We start from the raw sequence: 19,977 nt of genomic DNA, 5'->3' as shown, positions 1-19,977 counted from the left end.
CACCCTGTATTTGATGCTCATCGGTACTAATGAAGTGTATTGACATAAGTAATCAAGCAGACGAAAAAACATGTTTTGTGAATATAGTTGTTTGTATTTTTTTTACTGAATTACAGCAACATTATAAGTACTTATGATATGGGCCCTTTTCGTTTTCTTAAAATAAACTGTAATAATGTAAAAATCGTTTTTGAAATAGTTTCCCGGTAAAATCGTTCAAGTGCGGGTAAACGGCGGGTGTAACTTTTAGTAACCTCGGCAGCGGTGGGTTCCCAAGCTATAGTACGTACATAAATATACACTGCAAAATTTATAAATATAAGGATCAGACCTAAAATTAGAACTAAAGGTTAAAAACATTAATTTTNCCCCCCCATCCTGCACCTGTATAATCACCCATTAACATTATCAATCTTAAAATGTAACAAAGCAAGAATTATCTATTTATATATTTTGCTTGTCTGTTTGTTTGTATCTAATAAACGTCAAAACGGCACTGGCTATATAGAAATAAATCTAGGGCGGGGGGGGGGGCAAAATATTTTTTGACCAATTACCCCCCTCCCCCCTCCTTACTTTGTAAAGTTGCGCCTATGATTTTAGGGCTTTTTTAGAACATGAAGCAGATTCAGTAGAGAAATAAAATGTATTTTGCATCCTTTAAATTATAACCTCTAATAAAAGTAGCAAATATTTAGAACTAAGGCCTTCAAATTAAACTTTTCGTATTCTTGAAACCTAACTTACTGTTTTCAGATGTTTTTGATAGCTCTCAAATTATATTTTTATAGGGAATAACCAGTGCTGCAACCACTTGCAACCAAAAATTTTATTTTACAGGGCTGCTTAAAAGAATTCGACATTAAATAAGGTTGAATTGTTATCTAATGTCAGGCCAAACTAATTAAAATGTTTAGTTTATTCTCCCTCCTCCCCCTCCCCGCCCCCCTTTTTCTCAAGCATATGGCTGGTATAATATGTTGATGAACTACATTTCAATTTGATGTTATTCTTGGTTGTCTAAAGTGGGTCGCACACACAGCTAGGGATGGGCAAAAGCAAAATTTGTTTTACAGAAATTTTCAATGTTTTTTGACTCTTGAAAGAGCTTACGACAATATGAGAAGGTTCCACTGTTTTAAAACTTCTACAGAATATAATTTTCTATCGTTGAACCCTACTCAGGTTCTCGTAAAACCTTGAAAAAGTCTAAAAATATTAAAGTTTCTGTAAAACGAATCTAGCATTGCCCATCGCTTTAACACACTGCACAATGATATATATTTTTTATTTTATTTAATTTTATCCATCGAAATATATTATGATATATATGATCAATTGCAATTCGATATCTTTTAGAAACAAACACAAAAAACATAGTGGTTGGTTGGATTGCTCCAAATTAACTTAAAAACAGCGGAATCTTTGAAAATTGTACCTTAAATTAAACATAAAAATCTACAAAATACTTTTAATTTTATAGGTTACAGCTTCATTGCAAACAAACAATATATGTGTTTATGACGTTCATGTTAATGTATCTATGTGTCTGTGGCGTAGAGGTAAATGTCTCTATGTGTCTATGGTGTGCATGTTGATGTATCTATGTGTCTGTGGCGTAGAGGTAAATGTATCTATGTGTCTATGGCGTAGAGGTAAATGTATCTATGTGTCTATGGCGTAGAGATAAATGTCTCTATGTGTCTATGGCGTAGAGGTATATGTCTCTATGTGTCTATGGCGTAGAGGTAAATGTATCTATGTGTCTATGGCGTAGAGGTAAATGTATCTATGTGTCTATGGCGTAGAGGTAAATGTATCTATGTGTCTATGGCGTAGAGGTAAATGTCTCTATGTGTCTATGGCGTTTAATGAATCTAGAAAGAGAACCTATATCTACTGAGCAGAGTCCCGGTACCCGGCTACTATTTGAGCATAGGCTTTCCCGAGCTCATACATTCAAGCTTTAGCTTCAGTTTAACCCAAACCTTGTTATTGTGCAGGCGCACACAGACGCTAGTTAGATTCTTTACTTGATTACTAGTTTCTTTACTTTAACACTAGTTTCTTCACTTGAACACTAAATCCTTTACTTGAACAATAGTTTCTTAACTTGAACACTAGTTTCTTTACTTGAACACTAGGTCCTTTACTTGAACACTAGTTTCTTTACTTAAACACTAGTTTCTTTACTTTAACACTAGTTTCTTTACTTAAACATTAGTTTCTTTACTTGATCACTAGTTTCTTTATTTTAACGCTAGTTTCTTTACTTGAACACTAGTTTCTTTACTTGATCACTAGTTTCTTTATTTTAACGCTAGTTTCTTTACTTGAACACTAGTTTCTTTACTTAATCACTAGTTTCTTTATTTTAACGCTAGTTTCTTTACTTTAACACTAGTTTCTCTACTTGAACACTAGTTTCTTTACTTTAACACTAGTTTTGATTTTTTCGTACATTTATAAAGTGAATTCTCTCAAATTTGTTCATTGATTTAGTCAGGCACAGAACCACGATGGTAAAATCAATAATAAAAATAAGTTTCGTTCTGAAAAAGTTTAGCAGGTTACAGTTGAAATTTTATTGACAGCATTTTCTAGCTTTTTCGCAAAAAATAAATAACGTTTATCAAACTTAATATATACATAAATTAATGATCAGAGATAAAAATAGATATAAATCTTTTACAGTTATCATTTTCAGATTTATCCAAGAATCAAATTCAAATATGAAAAGTCTACAGATTCAAAAGTGAAAATATCGACTACTTCAAAAAGCATCCATAGTTTGTCCATCCTGATTTAAAGGTTTAAGAATGGGCTCTGGATACAAAACCATTCTGGATCCAGATATTTTGGATTCAGAGTACACAGAACTAGGAAATTATTCATTCTTTCATTTCATTATATCCATACATTTTTTTAATCTGAAAATCATTTATCCGAAAGGATTTGTACATCAGCTGTACTGAATGTTATTAAAAATAGTGTTTTTTAGCCTAGCATGTAACTGCTAAATTTCAAGTTATATTTCATCTACACAAATTTTGCGGATTCTTTGTTTTAACTCAATTCTCATAGCACATTAATATCGGATTTTTCAAAAATTAGGACCCGAACAGTTTACCCTTTAAGACTTTTTTTTGATACAAACAAACAGACGAAAAGAGTTTTGATTTTACGGAGAAGGATGAGATAAACAGTACTTTTTAATAGCATTTCAATAAGAGGAATTATAATTTCAAAAAATCAGATTTCACTCTAACGTGAAATTTGTTCTAAATTGACGTAATTGTTCGGTTTTTTGATATATTTAACCGGTTCTTAAATTATTCCATTAAAACTGCAAAAAATAATTGAAAAAATTCACAAAAATGAAGATCAAAAAGTGTATGTTTATGAGAGAATATTAAGAGTATTCCACTAAAACCATCCNTTGTGTTGATGCATAATGCATACCTTTTAACCTATCTTTTGAAGATATATTTATATTTTAAAATCCCCGTCTCAAAGTGCTCTGTTGAGAGAGACATGTTTCATAATTTTGACAGCTCAAAATCTATTCGTGTAATCAAATTAGCTGTTTTTTTACTTTTCAAATATTATTGTAAATTGTAATATTTTTATTTGAAGACAAGTGAACACAAGAACTACGAAGAACTATCAAAATAAACAGTTTTTTAAAACCTTTTTGAATCATCGCTTTGTGGTAGGATACAGGGTTACCCACAAAGGATGAGACTTTAATGACTATTGTACGGAATGCATATTGTCTGTTTCCTTATATTCATGATTCCCTGAAAAACAATAAACTTCTTCCTTTTTGCCAAATCATTAAATAATCAAATAAAAAACTAAATTCAAGACTTAAATTTGACATAATTTAAACTTGTATTCGCCATATTTTAATAGTTTCAGGTCGTCTTTGCAGTCTCATTCTTTGTGGGTAACCCTGTACATTATCAACGTGTGTTACTCTAAATATGACTATGAAATATTATGTTGAAAAAAAACGTTTTTTCAACTTTTTCCTTATTATTTTGCTGTATGATACTTATTAACGTGTGTCACTCAAAGTCATGAGCTTTAATAAATGGCTTAACCAATTTTTACCTCATGCTTAAGAAATGGACAAAGAAGCGCCGCAAAAAAGGTGTGTATGGATGGCGGTAGAGGGGGGGGGGCACGCGCTAACTTTTTACATGTTTTTGTACTCGTTTAAATTTGAATACTCTTTAGGAAATGAATTAAGTACTTTAACTGTAAACAAATCAATACATAAGAAGACACCCGCGAATAAATCTACTAACAGTTAACCCTGTCCCTGCGGGGGTACTTGAAAACTAGGACATGTCGGGGGGGGGCCAATTTGCCCCTAAATCCCCTAAATCACATGTTTGATTTCTAAATATGACAAATGATACATCATTGTAATGCCCTTTCGCTCTACTTTTTGAATCTGCAAAAAAAAAATGCAATTTGCAAAAAAATTATTTTTCAAAATCCTGTAATAAAGTAAAAATGTCCAAAAAATGATGAAATATACATTTTTGAAAATCCCTTGACGATGCCATTTCAAATATGTTAAAATTTATAACCTGATGTATAATTAAGCAAAACTATAAATGTGCAAATTTCTTTTGACGGGTTGTATAATGTATATTGTATAATGTTACCCTGTACAAGGAAAACTATTTGAATTATGAATTAATAGGCTTTTATCTTTGTATAAAAAGTAGTAATTTATGTCTGCTTGATTGTATGTCAGTTTATAACTTGTGAACCCTTTGACCGATTTGCCTCAAACTTTAATTGGGGAACTCGGCCGACCCACGGGAATGTTCTTAGCTTGGTGAAGCATTCCAATTTAAGCATGGGTTGACTTTAATAGAGAAAGTTTAGTTAGTAGACGAAGCTGGGTTCCCAAGCTGGAATATTATAAAGTAGTAATCTCTGTTTAATTGTCAACTTGGACGTCCGATAATAACTCATGAACCCTTTTCTTCAAATTTTGATTAGGAAAGTCGGTTCTCAATTTGGTTTAAAAATTGTTTATATCTCCAGGAAAAGCTGTGTTTCCAAGATAGTATATTTCTATCCGATGTTTCTTTCAAGATATTTTATATGAATTGCCTTCTGCTGTCTCCCAAAGATGTCCTATTTGTCGGGCTACATAGAGAAACATTAAATAGAAATAAAAAGGTCGAATCCGTTCATCATTTTATTATCCTTTAACCCCGTTAATTTTTAGCGATCAGTCACTTTAAAAATTCTAAAATTCTTTCGAATCCTTACATTGCTATTTTTTCTTATCTTTCTTTCCAATTATTCCCGTTTCTGTTTCATTTCCACAATACTTTTACCCCCCTTCATCCATTTGATCAATCCCTATCGTATGTACAGTGTGCAGCGTACATTCATGTACTGTTTTTTTAGTTTTCCTCCTCAACTCAGTTTTTACGTGGTTTTTACCCTCATTATTCGTTTCTTCAGTTTCTCCGTCTCTAACTTTTGTCAAGTTTAGAGGATTATGGTTTACTTAATTCCTTAGTTTCGTTCTTTTAACCAGTTTAACGTTCTATATTTCGTCTGCTGACTAATCGATATTTCGTCTTCAATATTTCGTCTGCTAAATATTCGATATTAAATCTTCTAAATATTCAATTTTCTAAATATTCAATATTCTAAATTCTATGGTACTCAATATTCAATATTCGTCATTTGATATATTTACTCAATATTTTATTTTGTGTATTAAATATTTCATAGTATTCAATATCTAAATATTCAATATTTCATCTATCAAATATTTATTATTTTTTCGGATATATATTTAATATTTTTGTTCACAAAATATTTCATATTTCATTCTTAAACATTATTATTTTTGTTTTTAAAATCTAAATTTTTCGTCTACTGAATTTATATCTTTTTTTCAATTGAATATTAACTCATTCGTCCTTCATTTTATATCTTCTTGTCTGTAATTTATATACTTTGCACTGCATTTTTTAATTCTATTTCCGGTTTTCTATTTCATCATATTCAGAAGTCCGTAACTTTATATTTGTTGTAAACTCCAAGTACATAACATTTTTACAATCAACAGTTCTTTATTGATAATAGATTTCTTTCCTAAAATCCCTGAAACCCTATGTGAATAGGCCTAAAAAACCTCCTATTATTTCTAAAAACCTGCTCTTATTAAGAAAAATAGGGAGATCAAAATTAAGAGAAAAAAATTTACGAAATCAAAAAGAAAGCGTTTGGAAAATTAACTAAAAACAAAAGTTTTGAATTAATAAATTATTAGTGAACGAAGTATCCGAAAATGTTGATCAATTTCCAGCAGAAGAAACTCAAAATATTATTATACTCGCAGTTCTTCTTGTTCTAGGTAAACCATATATTCTTTCATTCATCTTCTGCGGATTTATACATATGGTATATGTTTTTTTTTCATTCATTTTCCGAGGATTTAAACAGATGAAATATTTTCATCCATTCCTATTACGTGGATTCATACTAACATACATTCATTTTTTTCCCTTGGATTTATACATATTAGATAAATTCATTCATTTATTTTTTCCGTGGAATGCGAAATATGAAATATATTCATTCATTCATTTGCGTGTATTTATACATATGAAACATATTCATTCCATCAGGTTTTGTGGGTTTGTACAGATGATTTATACTCATTCATTCATTTTTCATAGGAAATTTTTTCATTCATCCTTATTACGTGGATTTATACTAAAGAAATATTTTCATTCTTTCATTTATTTGTGGATTTAAACATAAGAATTACATTCCTTCATTAATTTTCCACGAATTTTAACATTATTTCATGTTTTATTGATATACTATAAATTCATTTAATCTTATTTCTATGATTTTGTCCTAACCGCGGCGCTGAGCACAAGATTTGCTCAGCCCAACCGAACCCATAATATAGGCTAAAAGATATATTATCAGCTAACCCAAATAAAAAAAAAAAATTTTCTCAGGTCTAACAACAAATTTTCTTGCCTTTCCAGTAATATTGTTCAGGTAAGTGTTTTATTCCTATTGCCATAAAAAAAACAATTTATTGTAATACAAATTTTTAGGGTAACCCATTTCAATTTTTTCAAAATACAAATGTTAAAAACAATCAAAAATTCCAAACTTCAAAAAATTTTTAAAAAATAAATTCCATTTTTTGTTTTATTTTTAATCCTTGATTTTCTTCAACCTCTAGTGGATCTAAACTCTTACAACTTTGCAACATAATTTTGTAGATCTTTAATTTTCTAAATTCAATTTAATTGTTCTTCCCTGCAACTATGACAATTCCCTATTCACAATTACAACAGTACCCTTGAAACCTTAATCTGATTAAATATGTAGGAAATACCGTCGGGGTTTTATACTCGAAAAGTATTTAATTTGAGGGTACCGTTGTAAATCGGGCATTGATATTTTTGCATGGAGGGTCACTTGAAATTGCGTTTACAGTCCCCTATACGAAAAGTAATCAAATCTTTTATGTGATTTTCTTTTTTGAATGAATAATGTTTAAATATATGAAGGAAACAAGGTGACGTTGTGTTCCAGGTCAAATACATTTTAACTGAGCAATTTATCTAAAAATCTTAAAAGTTATGTTATGCCTGACACGCTTTGAAACACCTCATTTCTGGAAGGAGGGGTAGGGGGAAGGAGAAAGGTTTGAAAGGATGGGTAGGAGGAAGGAGAAAGGTTTGAAAGGATGGGTAGGGGGAAGGAGAAAGGTTTGGAAGGAGGGGTAGGGGGAAGGAGAAAGGTTTGGAAGGAGGGGTAGGGGAAAGGAGAAAAGTTTGGAAGGATGGGTAGGGGGAAGGAGAAAGGTTTGGAAGGATGGGTAGGGGGAAGGAGAAAGGTTTGGAAGGAGGGGTTGGGGGAAGGAGAAATGTTTGGAAGGATGGGTAGGGGAAAGGAGAAAGGTTTGGAAGGAGGGGTAGGGGAAAGGAGAAAGGTTTGGAAGGATGGGTAGGGGAAAGGAGAAAGGTTTGGAAGGAGGGGTAGGGGGAAGGAGAAAGGTTTGGAAGGAGGGGTAGGGGGAAGGAGAAAGGTTTGGAAGGAGGTTTTGGAAGGAAGTAGGGGGAAGAAGAACAGTTTGAAAGGATGCAGGGGGAGGAGAAAGGTATGGAAGGTGGGGTAGGGCCAGGCTAAGGAGAAAGATTGGGGTGAACAAGCAGTATCTTAAACATCATGTTTTTTTTAGTTGTTTGGACTGTTTTTTCTTTATTTTTCATTTTTTGGAGATTGAATTTGATAACTCCAAAAATGTCCTTAATTTAGTAACTGACTATAGTTAAAACATAACATCACAGTTATTGCTTAAATACTTATAAGCAATAAAACAAAACACCACATTTTATTTTTTGTAAATAATTTTTGTTTAGGAGAACAAAATTTGGGAATGGCCAATTCGCAGTTTTGGTTCTTTGTCTTACTATAGCAGATTTGCTTACTGTCTGCTGCGGATTACTAGGTAAGTAGAGTTACAGGCAGATTTTTTCAGGTATTTTTTTTGGTCCTAAATTTTTTTATTATTCTTAGAAGTACAACCAGGCACGTTATTTTTTACTCTATTTTCTATTTTGAAAATGAGTTTCAGAGTTATTCCCCATCCCTCATATTTACAAGAACGATGATTGTTACCCCCCCCCCCCTTCACCCCCTGCAATTATTCAGAAGATCATTTGAACCCGTTACTTTGATCTAAATATTTTCTCCTTGATCTCGAATCTCAGAAATCCAGAAATAGTTTCTTTTTAACAGATTTCCAAGGAAACATTTTTAATTTTACTTTTGCAATGGTCATTGGGTAATTCAATAGTTAAATTATAGGGTCAATAAACAGGACACAAAAATATTCCATTATATAAAATATATATATATATTACCAGTTCCCGGAGTAGCGTTTCCCCTGCAGGAATTAAAAATACTGAAATAAAGTTTCGAATGCTGAAGAAAAAATCGATTTTTTAGCCTCTGTTACCCGCGGGTTGCTTATGGGTTCCCTTAACAAAACTTCAGCTAATTTGCTCCAGCCATTTTGGCCAGCTAACGCTAACGCGGCTGTTTGTTGGATGTTTTGTTTCAAAAAAAATTAATACGGCTGAACCGATTTTGATTTTCAAATATTTGTTGGAAATCCACCAGTGAAATAAACATAATCTGCAAAAACTAAAATTTATATTTATTTTTTTTAGTGAATACAGATAAAGTGACAATAAAAAACTATAACTGGTACGAGAAAGAGGGGCGCACAGTTCCCTTAATGCCTTTCATTCAAATTTTTGATTTTTATTTCGAAAGCACATCTTTTGTGGAACACCCTGTGCAACATAAGATTTAACATTGTTTGAATAAGGGGAAAGATTGCATATTTAGACGTGTCTTTTGCCAATTTTCTTTAATTTTCAGACAGTTCAAAGCCCCCAGGGGTCAGAATTGCCAATTCAAGTTTGCAAAGCGGTGTGAAAATCTGCAAACACCTGTCCAAGTGCATTAAAAATGGTGTTAATACTTTGAGCTGACCGAGTACTAAAATAGGAATATTTTCAAATTTAAAAATCCTGTAAGTATTAAAATACAGGATTTCGGACTACAATTCGATTTTATTACAGAAATTAATGGATACAATTATTAGTAGTTTTAGTAATAACAAATTCCCATTGTTTTTTGGATTCTAAATCCTATTTTCATTTTTTTGTAAAATAGAAAGAAAAACAGTTATTAAAACAGTTGTAACTTCAAAAAATTGAAATATGCGAAAATCCGCGAAAATTCGCCAAAAATTAGAAAAGTGTCCGAGGTCCTACTTTTTTGTCTTTTAAAGACCTACAGACACATACCTAACATATCTGAGTGATTTTGAAGGGGTACCTTTATATCAAGGCTGAACCCCCAGTTTGGCCCCTATGATACGGTACCCCAGTTTGACACCTATGGTACGGTACCCAGTTTGGCCCCTATGGTACGGTACCCAGTTTGACACCTATGGTACGGTACCCAGTTTGACACCTATGGTACGGTACCCAGTTTGGCCCCTATGGTACGGTACCCAGTTTGGCCCCTATGGTACGGTACCCAGTTTGACACCTATGGTACCCTGAAATGCTGTGTCTGATCAAACATAAAATAGGAATTGATGCTTATAATTTTAAAAACCATGATTAGCTTCAATTGCGGGTTCTCTACAGAAGTGACTTGCAAATTTTCACTGCGGGAAAACATATAGGAATAGTCATAATTTAACAGTTTTAACCAAGGAAATCAACATTACTCCTTCATTTTACTGTTAAAATAAATGTTTCAAGGGTACTGTAGTGAATCTGGCATTGTCATCTTTGCACGGAGAGTACTGTTGTAAATCGGACATACCACTCTTTTGTTTTTAAATGGATAGTCACTTGAAATTGGATCATTAGTTCCTTTAAAAATGAATCTTGTTATCTGCAGGGGGATTAATACTGGAGGTTGGTCACATGACTTGGTCTGGATCATCTTCTGCCTGTTCTGCTTATTATTTTCTAACTACCTACTTGGTCTGGATCATCTTCTGCCTGTTCTGCTTATTATTTTCTAACTACCTGGCTCCTAGGTCTGGCAAACTATCTAGGTAACAACTATTATTTTCTAACTACCTGGCTCCAGGCCTGGCTAACTCTAACTACCTGGCTCCTAGGTCTGGCTAACTATTTAGGTAACTAATGTTGATATTATTTTCGAACTACCTGGCTCCTAGGTCTGGCTAACTATCTAGGTAACTAATGTTAATATTATTTTCTAACTACCTGGCTCCTAGGTCTGGCTAACTATCTAGGTAACTACTGTTCTATTATTTTCTAACTACCTAGCTCCTAGGTCTGGCTAACAATCTAGGTAACTAATGTTAATATTCTAACTACCTGGCTCCTAGGTCTGGCTAACTATCTAGGTAACTACTGTTCTACTATTTTCTAACTACCTGGCTCCTAGGCCTGGCTAACTATCTAGGTAACTACTATTATTTTCTAACTAAACCTGGCTTCTAGGTCTGGCTAACTATCTAGGTAACTAATGTTAATATTATTTTCTAACTACCTGGCTCCTAGGTCTGGCTAACTATCTAGGTAACTACTATTATTTTCTAACTACCTGTGTCCTAATATAATGAATTTAAGAACCGCGTCTCAAATCCCCCAAAAACCGAGTTCAATTGAGCGCCGGCTAAAATCCTGAAAAATTTAATACAAATTTAATTGGAACCACCAAAATTTGAGCCGCGGCATAAATTCAAACTGCGGCTCAAATTCTTTAAATTCGGCCTCAGGGCTCCTAAGTCCTAAGTCTGGCTAACTATCTATGTGCGTATTTTTATGAAACATGATTGATGTACAGGGTTACCCACAAAGGATGAGACTTCAGAGACAACCGTCAGGAATTTATACTATCTATTTCACCTTGCATTCAAGATTCCCTGGAACTATGAAGTTGTTTCTTTTTTTCCAAATCATTAACTAGGCCATTAAAAGGCAGAAGATTTAATTTTAACCTAGGAAGTGCCATATTATCTGAGGTTCATGTCGTCTTTTTTCAATTTCATCCGTTGTGGGTAGCCCTGTATCTAGTGGCGACCAGAAATCTAGAATAATTGTTCCCTTTGATCTTTCTTTCTGGTTTTCTTTATTTCCAAAAAATTCAGCCTTGTTTGAAGAAAACCATGACTGAATTACAAAAAATCATCTAAATCAGCCAATAAGGAAATAGTAATTTTTACAGGTCATGGAATATCTGTAAATAGAAAAATATGAAAAATATTGTACAGATTTGATAGTTTTTGCTGTTGCCAGTGCTGTAACGAAAGTTTAAGCTTAAAAGAATTGAGTCTTTGCCACATACTAAAATTACCTAATACCTATCGGCTGTCTTTGCAACTTGATAATTGAAACCTTAGATACTTTTATTATTTAATTTAACAAAATTCATAATTTGAAACATCAAGGTCTAAAACATTGGGGTTTAAAGATATAGAGATTTAAAAATCTGAGTTTGTGGCAAAGACTCAATTCCTGTATTTGATTGTCGTGCAGTGTGTTTTGTATTTGTTGGGTTTAAAATTTGTGAATGTCATGATTATTTGTAAACCTTGGATCATTTCTTCCTCTTTGATTTGTTTGGAAAGAAAAAATCTATCTCAACCTGAAAAAAACTCAAATTTTCTAATCCCTAAATCTTTGCAACCCTATGGCGTAAACCTATAATATTTCAAAGTTAGATGATTTGATTCAATAAAAAATTCATAATTTGAAAAACCTTAGGTCTACTACAATGGGTTACAAAGAAATTAGGATTTAAAAATCCGAGTTTAAGCATAGAACTCAAATCCTCTGTAGACCATTTTATCTTCCGACCAAATCATGTAAATTATGTACTTTAAACAAAACATTTAAATCATTCAAACTTCTTCTTTAAATACTTTCTTTGAACTGGAAGTATAGGTTTAAATAAGTATTTTTGTAATATGGTTAAAATTATGAAATGTTCAATTCACAGTGGAACCTTTAAAATTTTTTCAAGATCTAGTTCAAGGATAAGTTATCTCGGAACTAAAATTGATTTTTCTGGTTTTAAGATAGAAAAGTGAAGAAATCTTCCTCATTGCTTGTGAGATAAAGACATAAGGAGGGTCAATTGAAATGATGTCCCTTTTAGTTGTTTAACTCTAAATATATATCTATTATTCTATAGTGTCAGCGCTGCTAGGAATGATTCATGTAAAACGATCTTCCGGGTGGATTTCTAGATTGCAGGTATTCGATTATTATTTATTAACAACTAATTACCCTCTGTTATACTACGGTACATCGCCTGGCCGACTTTTAAACAGCTAGGACGAACTGTACAGTACACTTACAGACTATATAAGGCAAACTAGGACATAGAACTTAATGAATCAACCTTACTAGGAAGATTCTAGTATACCGTCCCTAAGAGCTAGTAGGAATCTTAAATACTTTTTCGAAAAATAATTATTGGTTTTTGTCAAAGAAATTGAGTTTCTTGTAAATGTGGACCGCATAGATGTTTTCAATAACGCAAAGTAAAATTCTGAAATCAAATTAACATACATTTTGCAACGTAAAAGACATATTTGAGATTTAAAATTCTGGCTTTTTTCTATTTTTAAACTAGTTTAAGGTCTGTAACCGTATTTTCAATTGAGGTTTTTCTTCAAAGTGACTTGCGCATTTTTGAAAGAGAAAAACATGTTGGAATTATCTAAAATGAACACTTTAAAACTTGGAAAAAGACAATATTTTTCACACTTTTGATTACATGAACGTTTCAAGGGTACCGTTGTAAATCGGGCATTGCCATCTTACAGTACTTTTAACAATATTTTGCCTAGGAATGGAGAACATTATTGATCTGTCCCTTTAACAATATTTAACAATACCAAATAGAACAAAATCATATAAACTTGAAAGAATTCTCTTTAAAACTCTAGAATGTTTTCCCTCTGCTTTCTTTCCAAAAATATGGAATTCGATTGAATTAGAGCTGAAAGAAACTAAATCTGCAAAATCGTTTAAAAGAAAAGTCGCCAAGACCTCTTTAGATAGTTATGCAAATTATATCTGTAAAAAAAAACCTCTGTATCATGTGGATAAACTTAGTCTTTACTATCTTCATCACCCTGTAGTTCATAAACATGATTTTAATAACTTATGGTACCCTCTGTTCCAATCCTTACGCTGAGTATCCTCCCTTTTCCTTATACTCCCTCACCTTTTTCAGTCATATTTTAATCTCTCACTCAAAATCAATTAAAATAACATAGGAGACTTTATATAGTTAAATATTTGAAACACAAAGTCCAACGAAAAGGTAAAAATAGAAAATATGAAAAGTCTAATGGGTGAAAATGGGTTCTAAAGACTCGCTAGATTTTCAACCAGGACCTCTATTTTACCGTAACACTCATTATGTTCTCACTCCCCTAGCGAAGCTTTAAGTTACTGTAGACCTCTCTTTTTAAAGATTTACATTTCTTAAATTAAAATTGTACTTTTCAGATCTTTGTCTATGTCTGAGTTCCTTGTCTCTGTTGCACTAATCCGCAATTCACTTTTAAACAAAAACCGCATTGCAAGATTATCAGATTTCAAATAAACAAGAATGTTTCCATCATTTTTGCTCTAAAGAGTATATTTATAAAGTGTCACTTGTCAGTCGTTTGAAAAAAAAATACTTTTTTTATGGATCGTCAAAACAATTACAGTCTATAATATCTCTATTTTTAGTATTTGTATAATAACTGCCGAGCCTGTTCCCTATGCCTTGTATGTTGCTTTCAAGCTGCTGGTGTCACACATCATACCCATGGGCATTCTTATCCTTACAATTCTTAAACCACAGACTAGGACAGCTAAACGGTTTTCAACACTATTTCTTGGAGAAGGTATTAAATGGCAATCAAGGTTGTTTATTAAGGTTGCAATTACTCTCGATCCCTACACTCTCCCAAGGTTCTTCAATAAGGTTGGTTACTCTGGATGTGCTCCAATGCACGGAATATGACGTCTCCTAAGCATAGATAGATAGGATCCGCATATGACGTCACTGATTTTGGAGGCGACCTTATTAAAGAACCTTGCACTTGCCTCTATAAACAGACACGTCATTTACTGATTTTACTGAGCAATACTTAGGAGACATTTTCCATACATTGGAGCGCATCGAGAGAAAAAAACCTTAATAAGCAACCTAGGTGACAATACACTTTTAATTCTTAGCATCTCAACTACCTCTTATTGTATGAGAATTTATTATCAATAGATTAAAGGTTAGCAATTAATTCTTGATGCCTCTTTTGTAGCAGGTATTTTTCATTGACTCTCCACAATACAATCCGAGTCTAGATAAATTTCTTGGAAAGGTGTTATTTACTTTATTCAATAAATTCTCTAGGTGAAAGTTTTCTTCTATTTTTGCATCGTCGAATTCTCACTTTATAATTAATTTTTGGGACATTTACACGCAAGTCTCGAGCATCTCGCTGAAAGTTTTCTTAGATTCTAAAGAATGATTCTCTATAAATTCTCGAATAGTTATCTTGATTGGTAATTCGTTGTTTTTATCTAATTTTTCAAGAGTATTTACCATAAACTCCTAATAATATTTGCAACATGTTTAAAAACTTCATGGACAAGGGCAGTCATGAACCGTTTTTTCGTTGAAGAAATTTTTTTCCACAAAACATCCAAGCGGAACAAAGAACTAATTATTGACCTCCAGGAAGTGAATGTGAGTGTGGTCCAGCAGGGGAAGAGTTAAAGCTTCCCCATGAATGCCCAAGTATTGGAACAAGACCGGATCTAGTTACTAGTCATAAAGAGGTTAATATCATAATTATTATTATTGAAAATATTTTAGACGTCGCTACAAGTTTCTGCTTTCCTGCGTTTTTCTCCTTTTTGAATCCTTGTACATAATAGCTAACCTCAGGTACTAAACTGTACAATGTACATTGTACACACTAGCTAATCTAAGGTAGTAAACTGCACATACTAACTAATCTTAGGTAGTATACTGTACAATGCACATACTAGCTAATCTCAGGTCCTATACTGTACAAACTATAGCTAATCTCAGGTTGTATACTGTACATACTAGCTAATCTCATGTACTAAACTGTACAGAGTACATACTAGCTAATCTCAGGTAGTATACTGTACAAACTTGCTAATCTCAGGTAGTATACTGTACATTCCAGCTAATTTCAGGTACTAAACTGTACATACTAGCTAACCTCAGGTAGTATACCGTACATACTAGCTAATCTCAGGTAGTATACTGTACAATGTAAATACTGACTAATCTCAAGTATTATACTATAAATACTAGCTAATCTCAGGTGTTATACTGCACGTACTAGCTATTCTCAGGAAGTATTTTGTACATACTAGCTAATCTTAGGTAGTATACTGTAAATATAATTCTAATCTCATGTGCTATACTGTACATATAATTCTAATTTCAGGTATTATACTTTACATACAAGCTAATTTTAGGTAGTATATTGTACATACTTGCCAATCTTAGGTAGTATACTGTACTTACTAGCTACTAATCTCAGATTCCTAAACAGTACATACCAATCTCTGAAACTTTGATATAAAATATAAATACTAGCTTATATCTGATAGAGACTTCACTGTACAGTGTAAATACTAACTTATTAGGTGTATTTCTTGTTTACTGCCAATGACCTCAGTGAGAATTCAAGCTTGAAATTTTACGCAAATATCAATTTTCTCCTAATCACATTTTCACGACAAACATTGTGCTAAATTATTTTTTTTGACTTGTTTTTCTTGGAGAAATGTCAACAGTTAAATTTATTATCTTCTGTCCCGTGTTTCGCTTCTACTTCCTCAATCTAATTTTAGTTTTTTTAACCGGGGTTATCTAGCAATTTTCATTTCAAATTTCAAGTAAAATTAAGGAAATATTTTTCAATTAGTTTACTAACTTCAGTTAGTTTTGAAGGGTTATATAGCAACTAATTGGTTAGTTTATATGTGATTTTTATCATCATAGTTTTCTTATTATTGGATAGTTAATATAGGACAAAAATAAATTTTTTTGCGAATTATAATTATAGTTTTTTATCCATTAGTTTGTTAGCTTTGGGTAGTTTTTAAGGTTATCGAATAGCAACTTATGTGAAACTATGCTTCCAGGGCGCTTCGCGCCCACTTCGATTGGAACTTTTAACTGTTGCACTTTTTGCGATTTTTTTCATGGATTTTGAAAAATCGAAATTTTTTAATTCTAATCATCCATAAACCTTCTCTAATATCATGTGAGGTTCCACAGATAATTTGAGCCCGGTTGTTTAAGCCGTTTTGACGTTTTTCGGTTACAAACTTACGAACAAACAGACAAGCGAGTATATAAGCTTTGAGTAACTTAAGACCGACGTGGACTTTAAAGTTTAAAAAAAAACTTTTTGATATTTTTGTGTTTAGTTTCCAAATTCAGTCTGGGGTTGAATCGACAGAGGAAACTATTCTGGGAAAGGTAAAAAATAAAAAAATAGAATTATTTTACAATTAAGACAAAAGTCAAAAAACCGACAGAAAACAGAAAAACGGACAGAAAACAGAAGAAACTGACCGAAAACAGAAAAAACGGACAGAAAACAATAAAAACTGACAGAAAACAAAAAACAGACAGAAAACAGAAAAATTGGACAGAAAATAAAAAAAACGGACAGAAAGCAGAAAAAACGCAGTTAAATTTGAAAGCCAAAAGAAAAAGTATAAACCAGAGAATTTCGTTGTCATTTCAATAGTGACCCTCAATTTAAACCTTTAAAACTTTACCTTAGCAAATATATTGTTGTTCTAAACCTTTAAACCTTTACCTTAGCAAATATATTGTTGTTCTAAACCTTTAAACCTTTACCTTAGTAAGGTATATTGTTGTTCTAAACCTTTAAACCTTTATCTTAGCAAATATATTGTTGTTCTAAACCTTTAAACCTTTATCTTAGAAAATATATTGTTGTTCTAAACCTTTAAACCTTTACCTTAGCAAATATTTTGTTGTTCTAAACCTTTAAACCTTTACCTTAGTAAGGTATATTGTTGTTCTAAACCTTTAAACCTTTACCTTAGCAAATATTTTGTTGTTCTAAACCTTTAAACCTTTACCTTAGCAAATATTTTGTTGTTCTAAACCTTTAAACCTTTACCTTAGAAAATATATTTGTTGTTCTAAACCTTTAAACCTTTACCTTAGCAAATATATTGTAGTTCTAAACCTTTAAACCTTTACCTTAGCAAATATATTGTAGTTCTAAACCTTTAAATGAGTTTAATTATAAAAAACATTTTTCCCTTTTATTCGCAGCAGAAATCAGAAAGCTGCTTTTAAACAGAAATCATAAGTGAAAATAATCAATAATCTCTATATTCAAAGAGAAAAAGATGAAAATTCCATGCCCGAAACTTTAAAATCGCTATCCGATAAAAACATGTAGAAAAATGTCTTCTACGGTGGTAGGCGATTATATCAATATAATGAAGACGACTTTTATTTAGTTTTAATTGTGAACAATTGCTTTTCTCGAAGTTTACAAGTAGATAAAGAGAAGCTTTTCTAATTGACAGCTTCTTTTTGTTTCCATTTTTTTGTGTGTCCATGCTGTTTTAAAACTTGATTTAAAACTTGAAATCAAAAGTCTTCTTCATTATATTGAGATAATCGCCTACCACAGCACCATTATGCATTACAGCACCATTATCTCTATAATCTAAATCTTTGCATCCTTGTGTCGAATAGTCCTTTGACATTTTAATATAAGAATTCCATAAGATTTAATATTCAATGTTTGATATTTTACAAGTTTTCAGTTTACAGATTTAAAAGATATAAGATTATTAAATGAGAGATTTTTTGTATTATATTGATCTTTTTTTCAGTACCTTGTATCTAGCCTCTACGCAGCCACATACACCAAACAAATAATAAACCCACTTCTCCTTGTTTATGTGGAATTCTTTATCAATTGAATTCAACCGCGCCTTATGTACATTTTGATATTCAAAATATTAACTTTATATTCACTAAAATATGACCTAATATTGTAAATGTAAAAAATAAAACTCCATATTAATCATTTTTAGTGCAAGTAAAAAACGTAAAATTAATAGTTCTAATTAAATTTATTTTAGGTAATAATTTCGATCACTATTAAAATAATGTCATTATATCGAAATGCAAGGTAATAATGCAAGGAACGTTATTTGCATTTGCATATACTCTGCGTACATATTGAAACCAGTTCTCTCTGGGCGGAATTTGTAAACAAGAATAGATGCATCAGTGTTCGTTTAGTATCCGAGGAGATTAAGAGCATTAAATTTTGATAATTCACATAATAGTTTTCTATGACCAGAATATTTCATTGATTTTTTTATGTGAAAGATGGATCCCATGTTAGGCTCCGACATCCGTCTTGTGTTTACATTACCACCCAGAGACAGTACACTGCAGTACAAAAGATGCGTACACACATTATAACCTTGGGTAAATGTATCATGCTTTGTAATTAAAGTCATAAAGTCTTTCTATTGAAACCATTTTTGTTGGTTAAGAATGAAATTATAAAGAAAATGTCTACCAAGCAGTTTTTTTTTCATTTAAAATAGTCTAATTTTGGCTCTAACACGGGAATGTACATATATTGGGAACTTTAAGTATACCCCCCAGAGATTTTGTTTTAAACCTTACTTTGTGTGGTTGATTTATATTTCTTTTAAAATGAATATTCTTCATAGTATGATAAAACATTTTTTTTAATTTTTTCAATGTAGTTCATACATCGCAACCTAACATTAAAGATTTTTTCAATAGCCAAATTTTTGTGTATGTACATTTATTTTGTGAAATATCTTTTCTAATTTTTAAATATTTTTATTTTTACACACAAGAAATAAAAAGGCACTGAAAAGAATACAATGAGGACTTACAATAAGGTTGATATGTAAAACGCATTTGGAGGACGCACATGGAAGGTATACAAAGAAGGATCTTTATAAGAATTCACTAACCACGAGGGAGCATGATGAGGACGTGAATTGAACACATACATTGAGGTATATTAAGAAGGATCTTTATAAGAATTCACTAACCATGAGGAAGTAAAAGTGTAAAAGTAAACAAATAAACAAATACATTTCTAGAACAACAAAGTGCAGTCAAGGCTTGTCACTTCTAATGTTAAACAAATTAAGGAGGCGTGGAATGAAAAAAAAAGAAAAACAAATGTTAAATATACAAAATTTACTTTTTAACAACCTGGAAAAAAATGGGTCGACATGAGGCGGCTGTTAATATAGTTTTGAAAATCATTTTTCATTATATTTTTTACATAGATTCAGA

At 31.9% G+C, this 19,977-nt stretch overlaps 1 protein-coding gene and 1 long non-coding RNA gene across 2 annotated transcripts; both read left to right on the top strand.

Annotated features, from left to right (window-relative positions):
* The first annotated feature begins 2,699 nt into the window (after nucleotides 1-2,699).
* LOC111700294 (uncharacterized) lies at nucleotides 2,700-13,474 on the top strand. The gene is made up of 8 exons (XM_023471166.1): nucleotides 2,700-2,883; nucleotides 6,317-6,400; nucleotides 7,017-7,059; nucleotides 8,436-8,524; nucleotides 10,501-10,565; nucleotides 10,995-11,037; nucleotides 12,772-12,833; nucleotides 13,433-13,474. Exons 1-8 carry the CDS (start codon nucleotides 2,820-2,822, stop codon nucleotides 13,472-13,474), a joined length of 492 nt encoding a protein of 163 aa, XP_023326934.1. The 5' UTR covers nucleotides 2,700-2,819.
* A 1,983-nt stretch (nucleotides 13,475-15,457) lies between these two features.
* LOC111700277 (uncharacterized) lies at nucleotides 15,458-18,890 on the top strand. The gene is made up of 3 exons (XR_002764956.1): nucleotides 15,458-15,531; nucleotides 17,058-17,109; nucleotides 18,516-18,890. It is a non-coding gene; the product is annotated as an uncharacterized LOC111700277 (long non-coding RNA).
* The last annotated feature ends 1,087 nt before the right edge of the window (nucleotides 18,891-19,977 follow it).

The sequence above is a fragment of the Eurytemora carolleeae genome, unplaced genomic scaffold (genome assembly GCF_000591075.1).
Source record: "Eurytemora carolleeae unplaced genomic scaffold, Eaff_2.0 scaffold266, whole genome shotgun sequence".
Lineage (NCBI taxonomy): Eukaryota > Metazoa > Arthropoda > Copepoda > Calanoida > Temoridae > Eurytemora > Eurytemora carolleeae.
This window is presented reverse-complemented; position numbering and strand designations above follow the sequence as displayed.